This window comes from Labeo rohita, chromosome 16 (genome assembly GCF_022985175.1).
Source record: "Labeo rohita strain BAU-BD-2019 chromosome 16, IGBB_LRoh.1.0, whole genome shotgun sequence".
NCBI lineage: Eukaryota > Metazoa > Chordata > Actinopteri > Cypriniformes > Cyprinidae > Labeo > Labeo rohita.
Window position 1 is genome coordinate 4,156,177 of NC_066884.1, and position 19,312 is coordinate 4,175,488.

Consider the following 19,312-nt stretch of genomic DNA (forward strand, 5'->3'; position numbering starts at 1 on the left):
GCCTTTAATATTTCTTCAAGACTCATCGACTCGCTCGGTAACGAGTGGCCGGGAAAATTGCAGCGATATTGATTGAGTCGTGTTCGAGAAGGACATGTCGATACTTTGCCAGAGTGCAACTGAAGTTGAGCTTTGTTTTAAAAGAGGAACAGATTCAGATCACTTTCTGGTAAAGTGCACCTTTTAAGAAAACAGACTAAATGCTTTCTCACATTACCAATTTACTGGATTGTTTCCACTGAAAACAGTCTCACACTTTCGCACAGCATACTGTCTCACATATGGGTACTAGGGTGGGTGGCATGACAGAAAATTATTTTTTTCTTAAAAAACAAAGGTTCTTATTGGCATTTATGGTTTCATGAAGAACCAAACAATGGAATCTAGGTTCCAAAAGTGGGTTTTTCCCCCAGTGATGCCACAGATGCAGCATTTTTGGTTCCCCAAAGAACCATTTAGTGAACCATTCTTAAAAGAACCTTTTTGTTTTAAGTGTAAAGAACATTTTAAAGATCTAAAGAGCCTATTCTGGAATGGAAACATTCCATGGATGTTAAATGTTCTTCATGGAACCATAGATTCCAGTAAAGAACCTTTATTTTTAAGCGTGTATAGTGGAAAAATGTTAACTAGATTATTAAAATGGTTTCTTTTCAGAACTTTGTGGAACTAAAAATTATTCTTTTATGACAATGCTGTGAAAACACCACTTTGAAACCTTTATTTTTAAGTGTATATACTATATTAAGTGTATAGTTACAATGAATGAATTTTCTTGTTTAAAAAATGGTTTATATATATATATATATATAGTGACTACAGGCAATGCCTATTTTTATGATAAAAATAATACATTTAATACTTTACCAATGAAAGAAACTTGCGTTTCAACTCTTCTCGCTTTTTATCTGTGACCTGAAGAACCGAAAGATCAGTGTCAAATTTCACATTATAAAACATTTAAAGAAATAATTAACCTAAAAATGTCAAGTTTACATCATTTGCTCACCCTCCCTGTATGAGTTTCTTTCTTCTGCTGAACACAAAGATATTTTGAAGAAAGTTGGTAACCAAAAAGTTGATGGTAGCCATTGAAAAATAAAATAAATAAATAAATAATATAAAAAAATAGTTAGTTTATTAATTAAAAATTAATTAAAAATTAAATAATTTAATATAAAGTAGTTGATTTGTGCACACGTGTGCACTGGTTGGCATTAAATGCTTAATGAGTTTTGTGTCTAGTATTATTTTATTTACACTATTTTATGTTTTTTTGTTTTTGCTAATAATATAAAAATATAAAGCATCCTAATAATATAAAGCAGTATTTTTTGGTTACCAACTTTCTTCAAAAGATAATTTTTTATCTCTTTAAGTAATAATAAGAATAAGAATAATATAAAAAATAGTTAATTTAATAATTTAAAAAAATATTAAAAATTAAATCATTTAAAATAAAGTTGTTGATATGTGGCATTAAATTAAATGTTTTTACAATTAAGTTTTTTATTTATATTATTTTGCTTATTTTATTTTTATATATTACATAATATAAAAATATAAAGCATTCTAATAATATAAAGTTTTTTTTTTTTTTAATGGAAGTCCATGTCTACCAGCAACTGTTTGGTTACCAACATTCTTCAAAGGATAATTTTCATATCTTTAAGTAAAAAATAATAATAATAATAATAATAATAATAATAATATGAATAAATGCATTCATCAAAAATTACAAAAAATAAAATAAAATTAAAATTAAATAATTTAAAATAAAGTAGTTGATATGTGCACACCTGTGGATTGCTTGGCATTAAATTCTCAAGTTTTTTGTCTTGTATTATTAAATATTTACATTATTTCACATTTTTTTGTTTCTACACATAATATAAAAATATAAAGCATCTTAATAATATAAAGCAGTATTTTTAAGCCAATGTTTACCAGCAACTGTTTGGTTACAAACATTCTTCAAAGTATGATTTTTTTTTTTTTTTTTATCTTTTTAAGTAAAATAAATAAGTAAATAGTTCATTTATTAATTAAATGACAAAAAATAAATAAATAAATAAATAATTTAAAAATAAAGTAGTTGATATGTGCACACCTGTGCATTGCTTGGCATTAAATTCTCAAGTTTTTGGTCTTGTATTATTAAATATTTACATTATTTCACATTTCTTTGTTTTTGCACAAAATATAATAATATAAAGCATCCTGTCAACACTTAACCACACATAATACTGTAAAAACAGTCTAGGAAAAATCTCTGACATCACAGGGTTCCACCATGAATCGGCTCTTTAATAAAGCAAATTATAAAATGATATTTGTCTTCTAAAATGAAATGGCACATAATCCAAATTAGAATCAGAGAAAGAGTGAAGGCAAGAGAAAGCGAAGATGAGAGAGAATGAGAATATGAGCGAGAATCTCAAAGAAAGCGAATAAAGGGAGAGAAACAGACTGGGGAGATATTGCTCTCTTTTCTTCTCTTGAGTATGAAATCGTTGTCAAGGGGCCCGTTCCCATGGCAATTCCATCCGCTGTGTCTGGGTTTCCAGCGTGTCCGTGCCCAGACCTTGGACGCTGAGCGGATGGGTTTTCTAGGTTCATGCCGAACAAAAGGGAAAGTGTCCCCCCCTCCCCTCCCCTCCCCTCCCGTCCGAAGGGCTGCAGCGAAAGGATTTTAAAGAGACAATCTGTCAGACGAGTTGCAGTGTGTCTGAGATTGGATTCAATCTATAATTGTGTCTTTTATTGTACCTGGGCTCCTATTTCTTCTAATTATCCATAAGCAAGCAGCGAAGCAGCGGCTGGGAACACAAGAGGGTCTGGAGCTTGTAGGGACATACAGTAGGAGTGCTTTCCCAAGACACCAATTAACCCCAGTTTTTGTCTAAATTATACTGTGACATTTTGTTTAGACTTGACATTATATTTACCAGAAAATGCATCCTCAGAGTAAAACACTGTGTTTGTGTGCCTCTCGTTTAACAGAATATTTCACCGAAAAGTACAGCAGTCATGCACTTTATTCTGTTTTTGGAAAGCATGCAATAGCTTTATGAAAAAACACAGAAAATTAAGGCATTACTTTCTGACAATCTTCCTTTTTTACCATAGTTTGCAAGTCCTTTTCTGCTCCACAAATTATTCCATTAAACTTATTTGTGTATATTACTTAATCATAATCATCATTTTGCATCTGCATCTTGGAAGTTAATTAGATGTTTTTGCTACATGCTCAACTTTATCTAACAGAGTATAACAGTAAATATGAACACTGCCATATGCTGTTCCAAAATGGAATTTCACTAATGCATTGTTTAATTGGGATTTTTTTATATAGTATAGAGAATGTTTACACACATAATGGATAAATAAATGTGGTTAAAAAAAATAAATAAATATTAATATTAGTAATGTCATTACTGACAAACGAATGCTGTAATCACAGCGTGCCGATATATAGCCATATTGCATGGCTACGAGCGTAATATTGCGTTTATACAACAGTTCGACGACATGAGTGTGTAAATACATAAGAAACAACAACAGTGTCTTTAAAACCCCTCTTTTGTGCAAACTACTTCCTACCACAGTCCAAGCCTCCGTTACTATTTCAAAAAGTCGCTTTAGAATTAATAACGAAGGAACGTTAAGATGCTTCATTTAAAGCTTATAAGCTGAGGTGGAAGATGATGCTGCTCCGTGTCTCTCCTGGGAGCTCATCTTTAGAAACTAAGAGACGACCGTAGGTGAAATACTAATAACATTAATACTTAATATAAACAAAGCACGACGTATTGCACACCGCAACAACTTTCCAATATGCGCGCCACTGACGTCACCGTCTGTGCTCCCAGGTCAGAGAGCAACTGTCCATCAAAAGCTCATTAGCCAATTAGAGTAGATCGCTGTTAAGCCCGCCCCCACGAGAGGTTTGTGCCAAAACAGCAAACGAAAATTTGCGAAGCCTAAGCGAAAGCTGTGTCAACACATTCAGAATCCATGATTCGCGAAAACGATTCTTTGAAAATCATTAACAAAGAATGAAGCATATTTGAAGAGCATGTTAAATTCGTGCAACTGAGTTCATTTTTTCATTTTCATTGTGTTTTTCTTCTTTTGCAGTGGCATATTTTTGATCGTTTCTTGGAAAGTTACGTTCAGTTTTATAAAGTTACGTTCATTCTTATTGGCACAAAAATAATCCCATATTGATGAAGGAAAAATAACTTATTTGTTTACAACCGTTTTAGTCTCTTTCATAATAAAAGTCTTTACTGCTGACTCACTCATAAAAACAGTCTTGTGGCAGAACAGTGTGACTAAAATAATCACAAACACACACTGTTTCCCAATACTAAATATTTATATTTATATAAAATATTAATAACTGAATAAAAATATTTAATAAACAACAGCAACAGCCATCATAAAAGTTCCTAGGCCATTCAGTCTAAAGTACAGAGGCATTGCTCTGATAAACAGCATTACATTTACACAAAATATAACGTGATGAGATTTTGCGCTCAGCCAAAACTATTTGCTCTGGAACAAACAATAGATTAATGAAACCAAAGACTGCCAATTAGATTTAGCCAAAAAGGATTATATCTCATATTTAACCACTATAGAGACATCAAAGCCAGCGGCAAATTTCAGTAGACCTGGCCGAGGTAAGGCTGCTCTCGGTGGGCTCATGAGTACTGAACAGCCGCTGACGCCCTGGAGCTCACATCTCCGAAAACATCGAAGCAAATTTTCAAATAGACATTATCTTTGTTAACAAACCACATATTTGAAGTCTAAACAAGTGCATTCTCACCTAAAAACTACATTCCGTGACACAAAAACCATTGTTTTTAAAGTTATTCTGGATTTGGGTGTCCGTCATGACACTCGCTGTGAGAAATAATGCAAGCGAAAAAAGAAAGAAAGAACCAGATTTTCACAAAAAAATCTGCCCAATTGCTACTCAAAACTAGCCCAATTGCATTTAAATAAATCACATTCCACGTAATACACACGTTTTTTAAATATCACGCTGGACCCATGGACATTAAAAACAACCCGCGGCAATGGTGTTAAAGTAGCCAAAATCCACGGGAACTTGGTTGTGTGTGTACACATACATATATACATATATTTGTAATGCGCAATAATCATTTTAGATCAACAAACTGTAATACTGTATAAGATTTCTATTCAATCTGAAAGCATAATTCTAGGCTATTCACTGTTGTTTTCAAAGTACAATGCAAAAATATGACATTTCATTCACTGACACTCTTCAATCAGAAGCGCTAAACTCGAGGAGCATGCATACTTATTTGCCGGCAACCTGCCAAAATAAAAGCTTGGCAATTTAAGTTTGAAATATAAATATATACATGCATGTGTTTGTATTTATATATATATATACATAATAAATATACACTGTATACACAAATACATTATGGAAACAAAAACTTTTATTTTGGATGCAAAAATCGTTAGACAGCACAAAAAAAAAAAAAACTAATAAAGTTCAATGATATTATTATCACTATATTTAATGGGTCACACTATGTGCCACATGAGGACTAAACCAAATCCTCAGCTACTCTTATGAGAACCGGGATAAAAAAACTTATGTGCACCCCTATTCATGAGGACACTGTGTATGTGCCTGTAATACAAAAGGCTTAAAAAACATACTAAATGTGTATTTTTGAAAATCTAAAAAGGTTTTCAGTGAGGGGTAGGTTGAGGAAATAGAAAATACAGTTTGTAAACCACCCCATAAACCACCAATACCAACATGTGTGTGTATATATTCAGCATATTTAGAATACTAGCATATATCTATTCTAACCAAAAGTATATTCAAACATAATGCTACACAGGGTTATGTTGTTTGGATCTTGGGCAGTGACATTATCACTTCAAGTGTGTTTATATTCTCTCACAATGTCCTGCTCAGGTGAGGGGGTCTTTGTTGAGACCAGGACGTCCAGGAAGGAAGAAGGAAGTCCAAAAAGGGGAGACTGCCTCATTCCTACCCCAAGAGAACATTTTCCCTGCTGAACCGACAAAAACATGAGTCAGGAAACCGTGCCTTGCGCCGGTTTGCCTTATTTGCCACATTAAAGAAAATGGGTCAAAGGGAGAGTGGTGTTTTTCAGTCTCTCTTTGAGGGAATGCATCTCTAAACACGAGCTGAACCGCAGCTTTGAGCAGAGCCGCAAACCGTGACATTGAAGTTTTGTCCTTTGCACGCAGTTATTGAATTAGAGCAGTGAGGAACGCTGAAACTAAGCGGGGTCATCATAGTCGGCTCATCGCTTCTCCCTGATGGGTTATTGCAGGGAAAATTACCATTTTTACAAACATTTCCTGTGGCGCATGAAATAAGACGCTTACTAAACACAAAAAGGTTGTGGAACGAATGGACGTTCAAATCAGCTTTCTTTTTCGTCAGTCTCACCATCACAGGAGCCAACCAATTTTTGTCATTCTTTTTGGACTACCGTGCAACAGTATACTGGAAGTGAACTCTTTTCTTGTCAGTCTCCAGTGCATGAGGGAGCTGTTGCCAGGTTGACTAGAGAGATGGCGCTGCCAAAAGCTCGTAGCGTGAAGCAGAACCTCAGGGAGGGAGTAGTCGCTCTGAAATCATAAACATCTCCCACTTCCTCCGTCAGCTCTAAAAATACCTCGCCTCTTCGTTTCATGGCCCCCCTCCTCGTCTCTATCAGCTATGCAAATATCAGCCCCTCCAACCAACTTTGTTTTCCTCACGCACCGCGCCACCCCTTTTCGTTTTTTTATTTTGCTTGGTTTCTCTCTCTGACGGAGCGAACGCTTAGCCTGTTGCCTCTAGAGAGAGCATGTCTGAGCGCAAAACATGGAGCGACGTCTACAAAAACCCACTTTGTGCAAGTTGTCATGTCAAAGACGGCTATTTTAGGGGCAGTGTGTTGTTTTTCCATCAGAAGAGAGTGATATCTGAAAGCGAGCTGACCTGCCTTTTAGGACGAAATTACTGTTTACTAAGCCAACACATCTTTAGAAGATCAACAATTTACAGTAAATAACATGCAGTTTCCACAATACATAAATTACTGTGAACGTTCAGCATGAAATCAAGACTCACCCTGTTTACTTTTAAATGCATATTCCTGGTCATATTGTGTACAATTAAATCTAAATTTCACATTTAAATTTAAAGGAAATGTTCACCCAAAAACTAAAAATGTCGTTCCAAACCCACAAGACCTTTTCCATCTTCTGAACACAAATTAAGATATTTTTTATGAAATCTGAGAGCCTTCTGACAGTGCATAGACAGCGACGCAACTACAACGTTCAAGGCCCATGTGAAATCAGTGGTTAATTTTAAGAAGCTACAAGAATACTTTTTGTGTGCAAAGAAAACAAAACTAATGACTTCATTCAGTTTCAATGCAATTTATTTGTGTTCCAAAGATAACCAAAGGTCTTCTACAGGTTTGGAACAACATGAGGGCGAGTAATTAATGACAGAATTTTAATTTTTGGGTGAACTATCACTTTAATGTTTTGCCTCTAAAGTGACTTTACATTTTAACTGATTGAATGCATCTTATTTTTCAACCCCTCTCCCTTGAACCAGGTGACCAAGTTTCTTCTGCTCACCAAAGCTGTATTTTTTTTATTATAAACACAGCAAAAACAGTAAAATTGTGAAATATTATTACAATTTAAAATAGCTGTTTTCTAGTTGAATATCTTTTTAAATTTAATTTATTCTTGTGATGCAAAGCTGAATTTTCAGTATCATTACTACAGTCTTCAGCGTCATGTGACCCTACAGAGTCATTATAATATGCTGATTTTTTATTATTATTATCAGTGTTGCAAAGTGCTGCTTAATGTTTTTGTGGAAACCGTATTTTCTTTAATGATTCTTTAATTAATAGAAAGTGAGAAAGAACGGCATTTATTTAAAAATGATTATACAGTTTAAAAGTTTACATACACCTTGCAGAATCTGCAAAATGTTAATTATTTTACCAAAATAAGAGGGATCATACAAAATGCATGTTATTTTTTATTTAGTACTGAATGAGATATTTCACATAAAATATGTTTACATATAGTCCACAAGAAAAAAATAATGGATGAATTTATAGAAATGATCCCGTTTAAAAGTTTAAATACACTTGATTCTTAATTCTGTGCTGTTACCTGAATGACCCACAGCTGTGTTTTTTGTTTAGTGATAGTTGTTCATGAGTCCCTTGTTTGTCCTAAACAGTCAAACTCCCTGCTGTTCTTCAGAAAAACCCTTTTCCCTGATCTTCAAATTCAAAAAGTTTTCACCCCCAGCTCTTAATGCATTGTGTTTCCTTCTGTAATAGTTGCATATGAGTCCCTCAGTTGTCCTCAGTGTGAAAAGATGGATCTTAAAATCATACAGCCATTGTTGGAAAGGGTTCAAATAAATTTGACATCAGCTGTAACTAGCTGAATTTTCCAATGAATCCAATCAATTCCCAATGGACAAAAGTCCTACCTTTCAATTTATTCTTATTAAATAGTTTCACTCAAAAATACTTCAAGCTATCGAATTAAAAGTGGGTTGTGCGCCCACTCTACGCGTCAAAAAATCTCTACGAGTCTACAATCTTCCCGCACTCCATTCGTTCAATCGATCAGATTAGAAAATCCAATTGGTGATGCATGACTGTTGTACCCGAGATGCCATTTCCCCGATTGGATTCAGCCACGGATAGCCGAGCGCATCCATTCATGTCCATGTCACTGGAAACAGTGGTTCTTATGACAGCGTTCATAAATCTGCATGGCCTCTCGTCTGGGCCCTAATTAAAGTCGCCCTGCCGCTGGAGTTGCCGGCACGCTGTGCATTATCCTGACTCCTAATGAACAATCTGCTCCTTGATTTTCTGTGATTGATTCTCACCTTTTCATTCGAGCAGCTCACCTCATTAACCGTGTATTCTCTAGAACCCTCTGCCGTCGCCGCCTCTCAGATTATGCGTCCCGGCCGCTGTAATTAGACAGGAACATAATAGAGAGTATTCTTCATCAATGGCCCACCCTAGGTTTAATCAGCTGGCCACAATGGGATATTACCTGGACCCTTCTGATCCGCTCGCGACTGTCGGCGGCTGTCACTTTAGATTTGGAAAAGGAGGGCGGCTTGGCTGACGAACAGAGAGCACTTTTGGCCTCTCGCTGGCTGGACGTGTTAATTCCCAGCCTGCCAGTTGAGAGATTGGGCTCCCATGATGAGCTGAAGCCCATTTATGTCTTTTATTTATTTATTTAGGAGCTGATTTAGTAATCTGGCGTGCCCTTAATTGGGTCTTTTTCTGCTTTCTTTCTGCCAAACAAGCACAGGATGAGGCAGTACCTGGCTGAAAGAAACTGTAAAACAGCAGCGTACGGTTCTTTTGTGCAAATTAAGGTGGTACGTGAGAAAATGGACAGATTACTTTCCACATGGGAAACACCTGAAAGAAAGCAGAATGTGAACAGAGTTAGTCGTAATGAGATTGAACAGTCTGTGAAATCGAAATTGGACTTTTGTGGTTTTGTAGTCCTTGTCTATTAGATTTAAGGACATCTATATGCTAGTATACCGCTGAGCTGACATCTAAACTTTTAGCACATATATGCAATTATAGAAAATGTGCCTGACAGTCAGATGAAGCCCTAAGCGTATTAAGCACAAAACGGTCACCTGTGTACAGTGACTGAAAGTATTGATGACTACAGCATATGCAAATTGTTGCTGAATAAAACACGAATGTCATTATAAAATAGAATGAGAACAGAATGAGAATGAGAATGTCTTTGTCCTTTAACACCACCTACTACTGACAAACAATAACAAGTACAAACTATGGACTATATTCGGAATAGCATACTATCTTACTACTAACTCAATACTGTGTAGAATATACTGTTTATGGCCTACTATTGTTTGAATAGTAGTATGCGAAACAGAATACATTATGCAATTAACAACAACAGTTGTTCGAACATCACACTGCATGTTTTAAAGGAGTAGTTCACTTCCATAACCAAAATTTACAGATAATTTACTCACCCCCTTGTCATCCAAGATGTTCATGTCTTTCTTTCCTCAGTCGATAAGAAATTATGTATCTTGATATAGTGGACTTTAAATGGTGCACCCAAGTTTGAACTTCCAAAATGCAGTTTAAATGCAGATTCAAAGGGCTCTAAAGAAGGGTCGAGAAAGAAGGGTCTTATCTAGCAAAACAATAGGTCATTTTCAAAACAAATTGACAATTTATATACTTTTTAACCTCAAATGTTCGTCTTGTCTATGTCTGCGTGAACTGCGTTTTTCCAGTTCAAGACAGTTAGAGCATGTCAAAAAACTCCCATCTCATTTTCTTCCCCAACTTCAAAATCGTCCTATATCGCTGCAGAAGTACCCCGATCAAACGTTTACAAAATGAACATACAAAGAAGATCAAACACCCTTTACAAAAAAAGGTAAAACAGCAATGTATGACGATTTTGAAGTTGAAGAAGAAAACAAGGTGGGAGTTTTTCAACATACCCTAACTGTACTGATCTGGATTTCACAGACTACGCATGTGCATCACAGAGACGAGACAAGACGAGCATTTGAGGTTAAAAAGTATATAGATTGTCAATTTGTTTCGAAAATGACCAATCGTTTCGCTAGATAAGACCCTTCTTCCTCAGCTGAGTGAACAAATCCTTTAACAAGTGGTGTCCAATTATCTTGAAAAATAAATTAAATAAAACAAACTTATTAATATGTAATATAACTATATTATTAGTAATAACAATATACAAATTAATTATCATTATTGTTTTTTATAATCAAATTTATTTTTCAATTGTTTTAATTTTATTATTTTATCATCATAAATGTATTATAATTATTATTAATTTATTTTTAAGTTATTTTTATAAAATAAAACATTATATTTTTATTTTATAATTTATTTTAAATGTTTATTATTTCATCATCATAAATGTATTATAATTATTAATTTATATTATATTAAAATTATTAGAACATGAATATTACTAATATATTCATGTATACTAATAATAAATTATATTATTTATTTTTTCATTATTATTTCATCATCATAAATGTATTATAATTATTTATTAAATTATAATTTTATAATTAAAATTATTAATACATAAATATTACTACTGATAATGACCATAGTAATGATAATGATAAATAATAATTACTGTAATAATTTAACATAATTAAATAATTTATTAAATAGCATACATATACATAAATTATTTAATGTATAAATATCTATTATTTTTGTTTTTATTATTTTTCACATAAATTATTTTATTATTAATTATAATATAAAGTTCATGTCTATATTAATGTTTTTTTTATTTTATTGTTTTATAAAATATCAAAATATATTCCCTTTAAATAACATTTTGTGTATACTGGAAATTTAGACTGCATGCATTACCTTGTATGACATATTCTGTGCAGTAAGATCAGTTGTACACCACACATTTTACACATTCTGGCAATTCGAGCAGATTGTGTTCCATAATGTGTGAAAATTACATATATATAAATAGAAAGCACTGTATAGAAACAGTAGGAATAGCACATGTAATATGCTTTCAGACTGTAGACATAAAAATTGTATCTGCCATTTTACACTTCTTAAACTGAAGGTTCTTCTATTGGCATTTATGATTTTATACAAAACCTTTAACATCCATGGAAACTTTGCATTGCCCAAAGATTCTTTATAAGAAAAAGGTCCTTTAGAAATATTATTGAAATGTTTTTCAAAACGCTTATTTTACAATTCATGGAAAGGCTCTTTGTGGAACCCAAAATGTATTTCTGTGGCAAAGCTGAAAAACCCCTTTTGGAATCTTTGTTTTTGAGACTGCCTGCGGTCTTTGAATTGCAGGGCAGCTCTGATGCGTCTACATGCATCTACAGCGGTGTTGTTGTGAATGCTGAAGACATTGTTTAAACCTCTTGTCTTTCTGACCGTGTCTCTTTCATCCCAGGCTTAAGTGCGCACTCGTTCGGCAGAAATGGGCTGCGGGTTGAGGAAGTTCCGTCAGACGGAAGACAACAGCCCGGGAAAGATTTATTCCACCCTCAAGAGGCCGCAGGTGGAGACCAAGATCGGGTTCACCTACACGTACCACCACGTGGACTTCCTGGTGGGGAAAGACGGTAAGCTGTCAGTCATTCTCATATCTGTGGTGAAATTCGCTCTGATATCGAGTGACTTTTAAAAGAGACGATCAGCAGAGTTAGAAATGTTGAGGTAAGGATAATCTGCGAGGAACTTTTAAAAAGGAGAAATCAAACCGTGGCACACGGAGATTCTCCAGAAACGTTCCCTGATTCTTTGCTGCTCCGCAAATCCCCGAAGTGATGACACTTGCAAATGACAAACCCCAAATCCTCCCAGAATTCTCTCTGTGAATCACAGCTGCCTGGTAATTCTGCAGCACACGCTACCCGACAGACTGTACCTGTCTTTCCAGCAGTCGACGTGTTCCTGTGAGGAGGCTCTCAGGTGCGCGGTGAGGTGTCTGTGATCTGTGAGGCGGCTGCCGGTGAGATGTTGGAGCCCGCAGGCTGTGAGGTGGCTAATGGGGGAAGATCCAGAGGGCCTCGGCTAAATATAGCTGTCAGTGTTGTTATTTCTCACGAGTCGAGCTCGGCTTGGGCTGGGAGGAGGGTGTTGAGATGTAGTGTGAGCCAGAAGTCTCGCTGACATCTTAGCCCACAGATCAGAATAATCCTGTAAGGAGGATTCAGATGAATGCCGAGGTCAATCTCTCTCTCTGGGTGGGCGTAAACCCACAAAAATACAGTTTTTCTCTACTTCCTTCTTTTGAGAAATTCCTAGTTTCACTTTATCACTAAACAAACAGGGATGGTAGGATTTGCTCCACTACTATGGCATCTTACCACATTCATCTATCCATCTTTCCATCCATCCGTCTGCCATTATATAATCTATCCATCCATCCGTCATTCTATGCATCCATTCTTTGATCTGCCATCTATCTATCTATCTGTCATTATATCATCCATCCATCCGACCGTCGTTTCACGTATCCATTTTTTGATCTGCTATCTATCTATCTATCTTCCATCTGTCCGTCATTCTACGTATCTGTTCTTTAATCTGCTATCTACCTATCTGTCTACCTACTTACCTATCTCTGCCATTATATCATCCATCCATCCATCCATCCATCCATCCATCCATCCATCCATCCGTCCTCTATATCCATTCTTCAATCTGCTATCTATCCATCGATCTATCTATCCATCCATCTATCTTTCATTATATCTATCTTTCATTATATCATCTATCTATCTATCTATCTATCTATCTATCTATCTATCTATCTATTTGCCATTATATCATCCATCCATCCATCCATCCATCCATCCGTCCATCGTTCTACATATCCATTCTTAGATCTGCTATCTCCCTATCTCTCTCTCTCTCTCTCTCTCTCTCTCTCTATCTATCTATCATCCATCCGTCCGTTGTTCTACGTATCCATTCTTCAATCTGCTATCTATATATCTATCTGTCTATCTATCCATCCATCTATCTTTCATTATATAATCTATCTATCTATCTATCTATCTATCTATCTATCTATCTATCTATCTATCTATCTATCTATCCATCTATCATCCATCCATCCGTCTGTCGTTCTACGTATCTATTCTTCGATCTGCTATATCTATCTATCTATCTATCTATCTATCTATCTATCTATCTATCTATCTATCTATCTATCTTTTTCCCTAAACTTTCAAGCAAGTCATTACCAAGCCAACATTTAAAGTTTGTTTTGACAAACCTTTCTTTTCTAGTTAAAATGACTGATAAACTGATTTTCTTTGAATTTCAATTCTACTTTCTTACATTCAAATGGTAACTGCAATTCTACATCTTGTTTCTGCAGTTCAGGAACTGAATTATGTTAAGTCGTTATGTTTCTCCAGAAGATCCCAAAGAGAAAGTAAAAATACACACAACGATACCATTAGACTACAGAAGACCACAGAATATTGTTTTGTGGATATTACAGTAGAATTTGATGAAAAGTGTTTGAGTTTAAATCAAAATCTCTTGATGTCTGATTGCAAACCTGAGCACAGTTTGAGACATTGTTGAGACCACCTCTGAAACCCTGGCATGTGACCATGTTAGTGCAAATTACCTGGGCCAAATCAACATTCTAGATGACTGACAACTGAAATTACAGTTTTTCACCGCTGTTATAGTAATAACTATAATAGAGCGGCCTAGCTATGCGATTGCTGTATATGTCCTTGAGTTTGGCAAGATGGGTGAATATGTGCACTGCAGCGAGCACTGCATACGAGAACTCTGTTATGTTTAGCAGTATTGGCCCATATCTCACACTTCCCCCACTACGCTTCATTTCTCCACACTGCCTCTACTCTATTATTGCAAATATATTGCTATTCATAAAGGAGGAGTTGCAAAGCACTTTAAAGGAGGGGGAGGAATGAGCAGCAAATGTCTCATCTACAAGGCGAAGACAATAAACTTCCTCATGCAAGACTGCGTCAGCTAGCTTAATGTTCCTTGACGCCACGCGGGTGGAAACATTAGACTGCACATTTGTTAATCGCCTTAATCAAATTTATGTGTTCATGGTCAACCTGCACCATTGCTTTCCTTTACAAACTGCCGCATCTATTTTAGAGATCTGACCCATCAATCTATCTTAAGATGTTGTGGTGATATTGTGACATGTACCAGATGTTACAACTGTGTAGAAGACGAGGCACCAAGCAAGCTATGCTATTAACTTAATTGACTGCTCTAATCATATAAAATAGGAAAATTACACACAATGTCTCAATTTTGTCACCCAGACTTTTGCAGAAGTCTTACGCTTCTCAGATTTAACTCAAATCTCATGCATCTCCTCTAATTTCAGACAAAGCCTTCAGATTTGAAAAACCTGCAGTCAAAAGTCAAAGATTTTATTATGAAACCAAACATTTCTAAACAAATTTCTCCAAAGAAAAAATTATCTGCTATTCAGATTCATTTTACAGTACTATAGTACTCTCTTGTCAGGGATAACTAAAACTAAAATAATTTCTCACAGTGTACTAAATGTACTAAAATAATTTAAAAATTAAAAAAAAAAAAACACATAAAAACAATAAATAAAAAAATGAAACCAAACATTTTTGATCAAATTCCACTAAAGAACAAATGATCTGCTATTCAGATTAATTTTATAGCAATATAATACTTAATGTCATGGATAACGAAAACTAAAATCATCAATCATCATAAATAATCTAGGTACCAATGCAACATTTCTCATTTTCATTTAACTCAATGCACTAAAATTATTAAAGCTAAAAATAAAAATGAATAAAAATAAAGACTATTATATAGGCATAAAAAACTATAGCTAATAAAAATGGCAAAAACACAACTAAATTACTAAAACTTTAACTATAAATGAAAATGAAAAATATAAATAAATATATATATATATATATATATATAATAGTATATATATAAAACTATAATAGTATCTAAATGATACTAAAATAACACTGCTTTATGTATCATTGGTGTCTATTTTAATTTTTCCTAAAGCATTCAAAGAGAAATGCCTGATATTTAGCTGAAATCATTATGAATCTCAATTTTGCCACCCAAACTTTTGCAGAAGATTTCCACTTGTCAGATTTAACTCCTCAAGCATCTCTTCTAGTTTCAGATGAGACCTCCAGATGTCTCATCTTCAGATTTGAAATCAAAGCATCCTCAAGCATCTCTTCTAGTTTCAGATCTAAAGAACCTGCAGTTAAAATTCAGAGATTTTTCATTATAAAATCAAGTATTTCTCATTTTCATCAAATATCTATTCTGCTACTCAGATTCAGTTAAATGCACTATAATATTTAATGTCATGAATAACAATCATAAATAAATAAAGCTAAAACTTAAAAATAAAAATAAATAAAAATAAAAATACTATAAAGACATAAAAACAATAGCTAATAAAATGGCAAAAACACAACAAAATTATTTTAAATACTAAATGGAAAATATATATAAAAAATGAATTCAAAATATTAATAGAAAATTTTGTTTATTATTAATATAAAAAAATTACTAAAAAAAAAGTAAAAATAAAAAATAAAAATAAATAAAAATAAAATATACTATAAAGACAAAAACAATAGTTAATAAAAATGGCAAAAATACAACAAAATTACTTTAACTACAATTATAATGGAAAATACATTTTATTTTAAGTTTTTTTTAATAAAACTATACACACACACACACACACACACACACACACACACACATATATATATATATATATAATAGTCACCCAAACTTTTGCACTTTTCCACTTCTCTGATTTATGATTTGATGGAAAACTAAAACTAAATTCATAAAAAAATAAAATAAATAAAGCTAAAACGTAAAAATAAATAATGAATTCAAAATATTAATAAAAACTATAGTATTATCTAAATGCTACTAAAATAACACTGATTTATGTATCACTGGTGTCTATTTCAATTTTTTCTAAAGCATTCAGGGAGAAATATTTACTGATATTTACCTGAAATCATTATAAATTTTCAGACAAGAACATCTTGGTCACCAAAAAAAAAGCTCTTCTGAGATATTAAAGAGAAATCTCTGAGCAAAAACACTATTTTCTGGGATAAGACGCCAATTAGACCAAATTAGCACTCTGTGTTTGTTGCCGATTTTGTCTAAATCCATTTTTCCGAATCCTGGCATACAAAGAAACACCCTGCAATGCAAGCGAATGAGCCTCGTAATAAGTTGCGTGGCGAAAAACCCATCACACGAAATACGCCAGCGTGGTGCTTAAGATGCCCTGCACGTTTTTGATTTCCCTCAAATGTGATTTCAAATGTTTAAAATGTCAAGAGGAAGAGGAATAGAAAACACACTTACGGACGGCTTCTCGACCACACGCCGCCCTCCAAATCACACTCGCCACCCTGATATAATCAGCGAGCGGGGCAGATTATTAAAATGCAATGACACCTAATACCTTTATTCAACCTGTCAGTCAACAATACAAGGGCTTTGCTCAAAAAAGGGATAGCGAGGACAGTCGGTGCGGGGTTAAAGGAGCTGTAGTTGTGTAGGGGATTAGAGCAGGTGGATGCAGGGACTGCTGCTTTTATTCTGCAGCCAAGCGGCGTGAAAATTGAGTCGGAGGGGCGCCGCGGGAGTCACATTCAGAGGAGAATTCACAGCCATTTGCTTCCCCACATTACCTTCCTTCATTTCATCTTCGCCGTGTGGACGACTGCCATGGCGCTGATGAGTTCGGGCCCCGGACCCCGCACCCTGCTGGAGAGCCATAGTTCAAACCTCAGCCTGTGAAATGGAGGCTCTCTGCTGTTGTCAGGTTAAGGGTTTCAGCACAAAGGCAGGTGAACCTCTATTATATTCTCTCTGATGTGGACGCATCGATTCCTTTAGCTCTTCAGCAAGATGGACCTGCAATAAAGATCAAATGGGCTATTCGGTTAAAGTCGATAGAGACGCTGACAATGCAAAGTCCTACTACCGACATAGCGTTCGCTTTTGCATGGAAACAAAGCATTGGAAACCTTTTCATCTGAAGGATTATGCTTAAATGCTTCAAATTAGTTTCACAGGCAAATCTAAACTGCGCATATATATAGGGTCGTGCAGAATTCAGAATTGAAGAATTGGTTCCTTTTCAATTCATCAGGTTGAATTTGAACTGGAATGACAGGAAGAGGAATTTCCTGGGTTGAGATTAAACACAGGTGATGCACTGAGGGAAATGAAATATAAACTACAATTTAAAAGAGACTTATGCTTACCAGGGCTGCATTTATTTGATCTAAAATACAGGAAAATCTGTAAAATTATGAAATATTATTGCAATATCAAATAACTGTTTTTTAGTTGAATATATTTAAAATGTAATTTATTCCTGTGATACAAAGCTGAATTTTCAGCATCATTACACCAGTCTTCTGTGATCCTTCAGAAATCATTCTAATATGCTGATTTGCTGCTCTAGAAACATTTCTGATTATTATCAGTGTTGAAAACAGTTGTGTTGCTTCATATTGCATAATTAAATTATTTTTAAAAAGTATTATTTATTTTTATTTTTTTTATCGTAAGGACTCCAAAGCTCTGAATGGTAAAAATGGTTTAGCTTTTTGCAACAACCCTAGTAAAAAAAAAAAATAATTATACTAAAGTGTATTTGAAATATGTTTATTTCATGCCAAGTATACTACAATTACATTTGCATATTTATGTAAATACATTAAAATACCCTGCAATTGTACTTTTAGTATACTAAACTGTTATAAGTCGGCTTAATTGGAACAACTAATGTTGTGCTTATTGCATCTTAATTGTGCAGAAGTAGTGCTGAAGTCCAACTAAAGGTATACTGAAGTAGATCTGACTGTGCTAAAGTGGAACTACTGCAAGTATATTCCACATAAACTTAAAACATCTTGCATTTAAAGGCCGATTTTATTTAAAGATCATACAATAATCATCAATACTGACATTAAAACACATTTTAGGCTTAATATTAAGAAATGTGCATTGTGTAATTTTTATATCAGTCTCAAAACAACATGTTAGTAAATATGTTAACAGATTTGAACTATACTTAGTCTCCTCTGCTCACCAAGCCTGCTTTAATTAAAACAGTAAAATTTTGAAATATTTTAACTTTTTAAAATAACTGCTTTCTATCTGAATATATTTTAAAATGTAATTTATTCCTGTGATTTCAAAGCTGAATTTGAACAGTAAATCAGCATATTAGAATGATTTCTGAAGGATCATGTGACACTGAAGACTGGAGTAATGATGCTGAAAATTTAGCTTTGGTCACAGGAATAAATCACATTTTAAAATACATTCAAACAGAAAACAGTCATTTTTAATTAGTAAAAATATTTATCAATTTTACTGTTTTTGCTGTACTCTGGATCGAATAAATGCAGGCTTGGTGAGCAGAAGAGACTTCTTTAAAAAACATTAAAATCTTACTGTTCAAAATCTTTTGACTGGTAGTGTATATTACTTTTATGCTAGGGTATTTTTAATTTTATTTAAGAAAAAAATGAACTAATTTACCACATTCTGTCAAAATGTATTAACCAATCAGCATCCAAAACCAGAACTATGGCATTCTCATGTAA

At 34.2% G+C, this 19,312-nt stretch overlaps 1 protein-coding gene across 2 annotated transcripts in view; it reads left to right on the top strand.

Annotated features, from left to right (window-relative positions):
* The window catches only part of LOC127178985 (raftlin), a 122,434-nt gene that overhangs the window by 6,460 nt on the left and 96,662 nt on the right, over window positions 1-19,312 (top strand). For both annotated transcript variants that reach the window (XM_051132214.1, XM_051132215.1), the window contains exon 2: window positions 12,076-12,247. In XM_051132214.1, coding sequence (XP_050988171.1) covers window positions 12,103-12,247 — 145 coding nt within the window. In that variant the 5' untranslated portion in view covers window positions 12,076-12,102. The remainder of the gene's footprint in view (window positions 1-12,075; window positions 12,248-19,312) is intronic.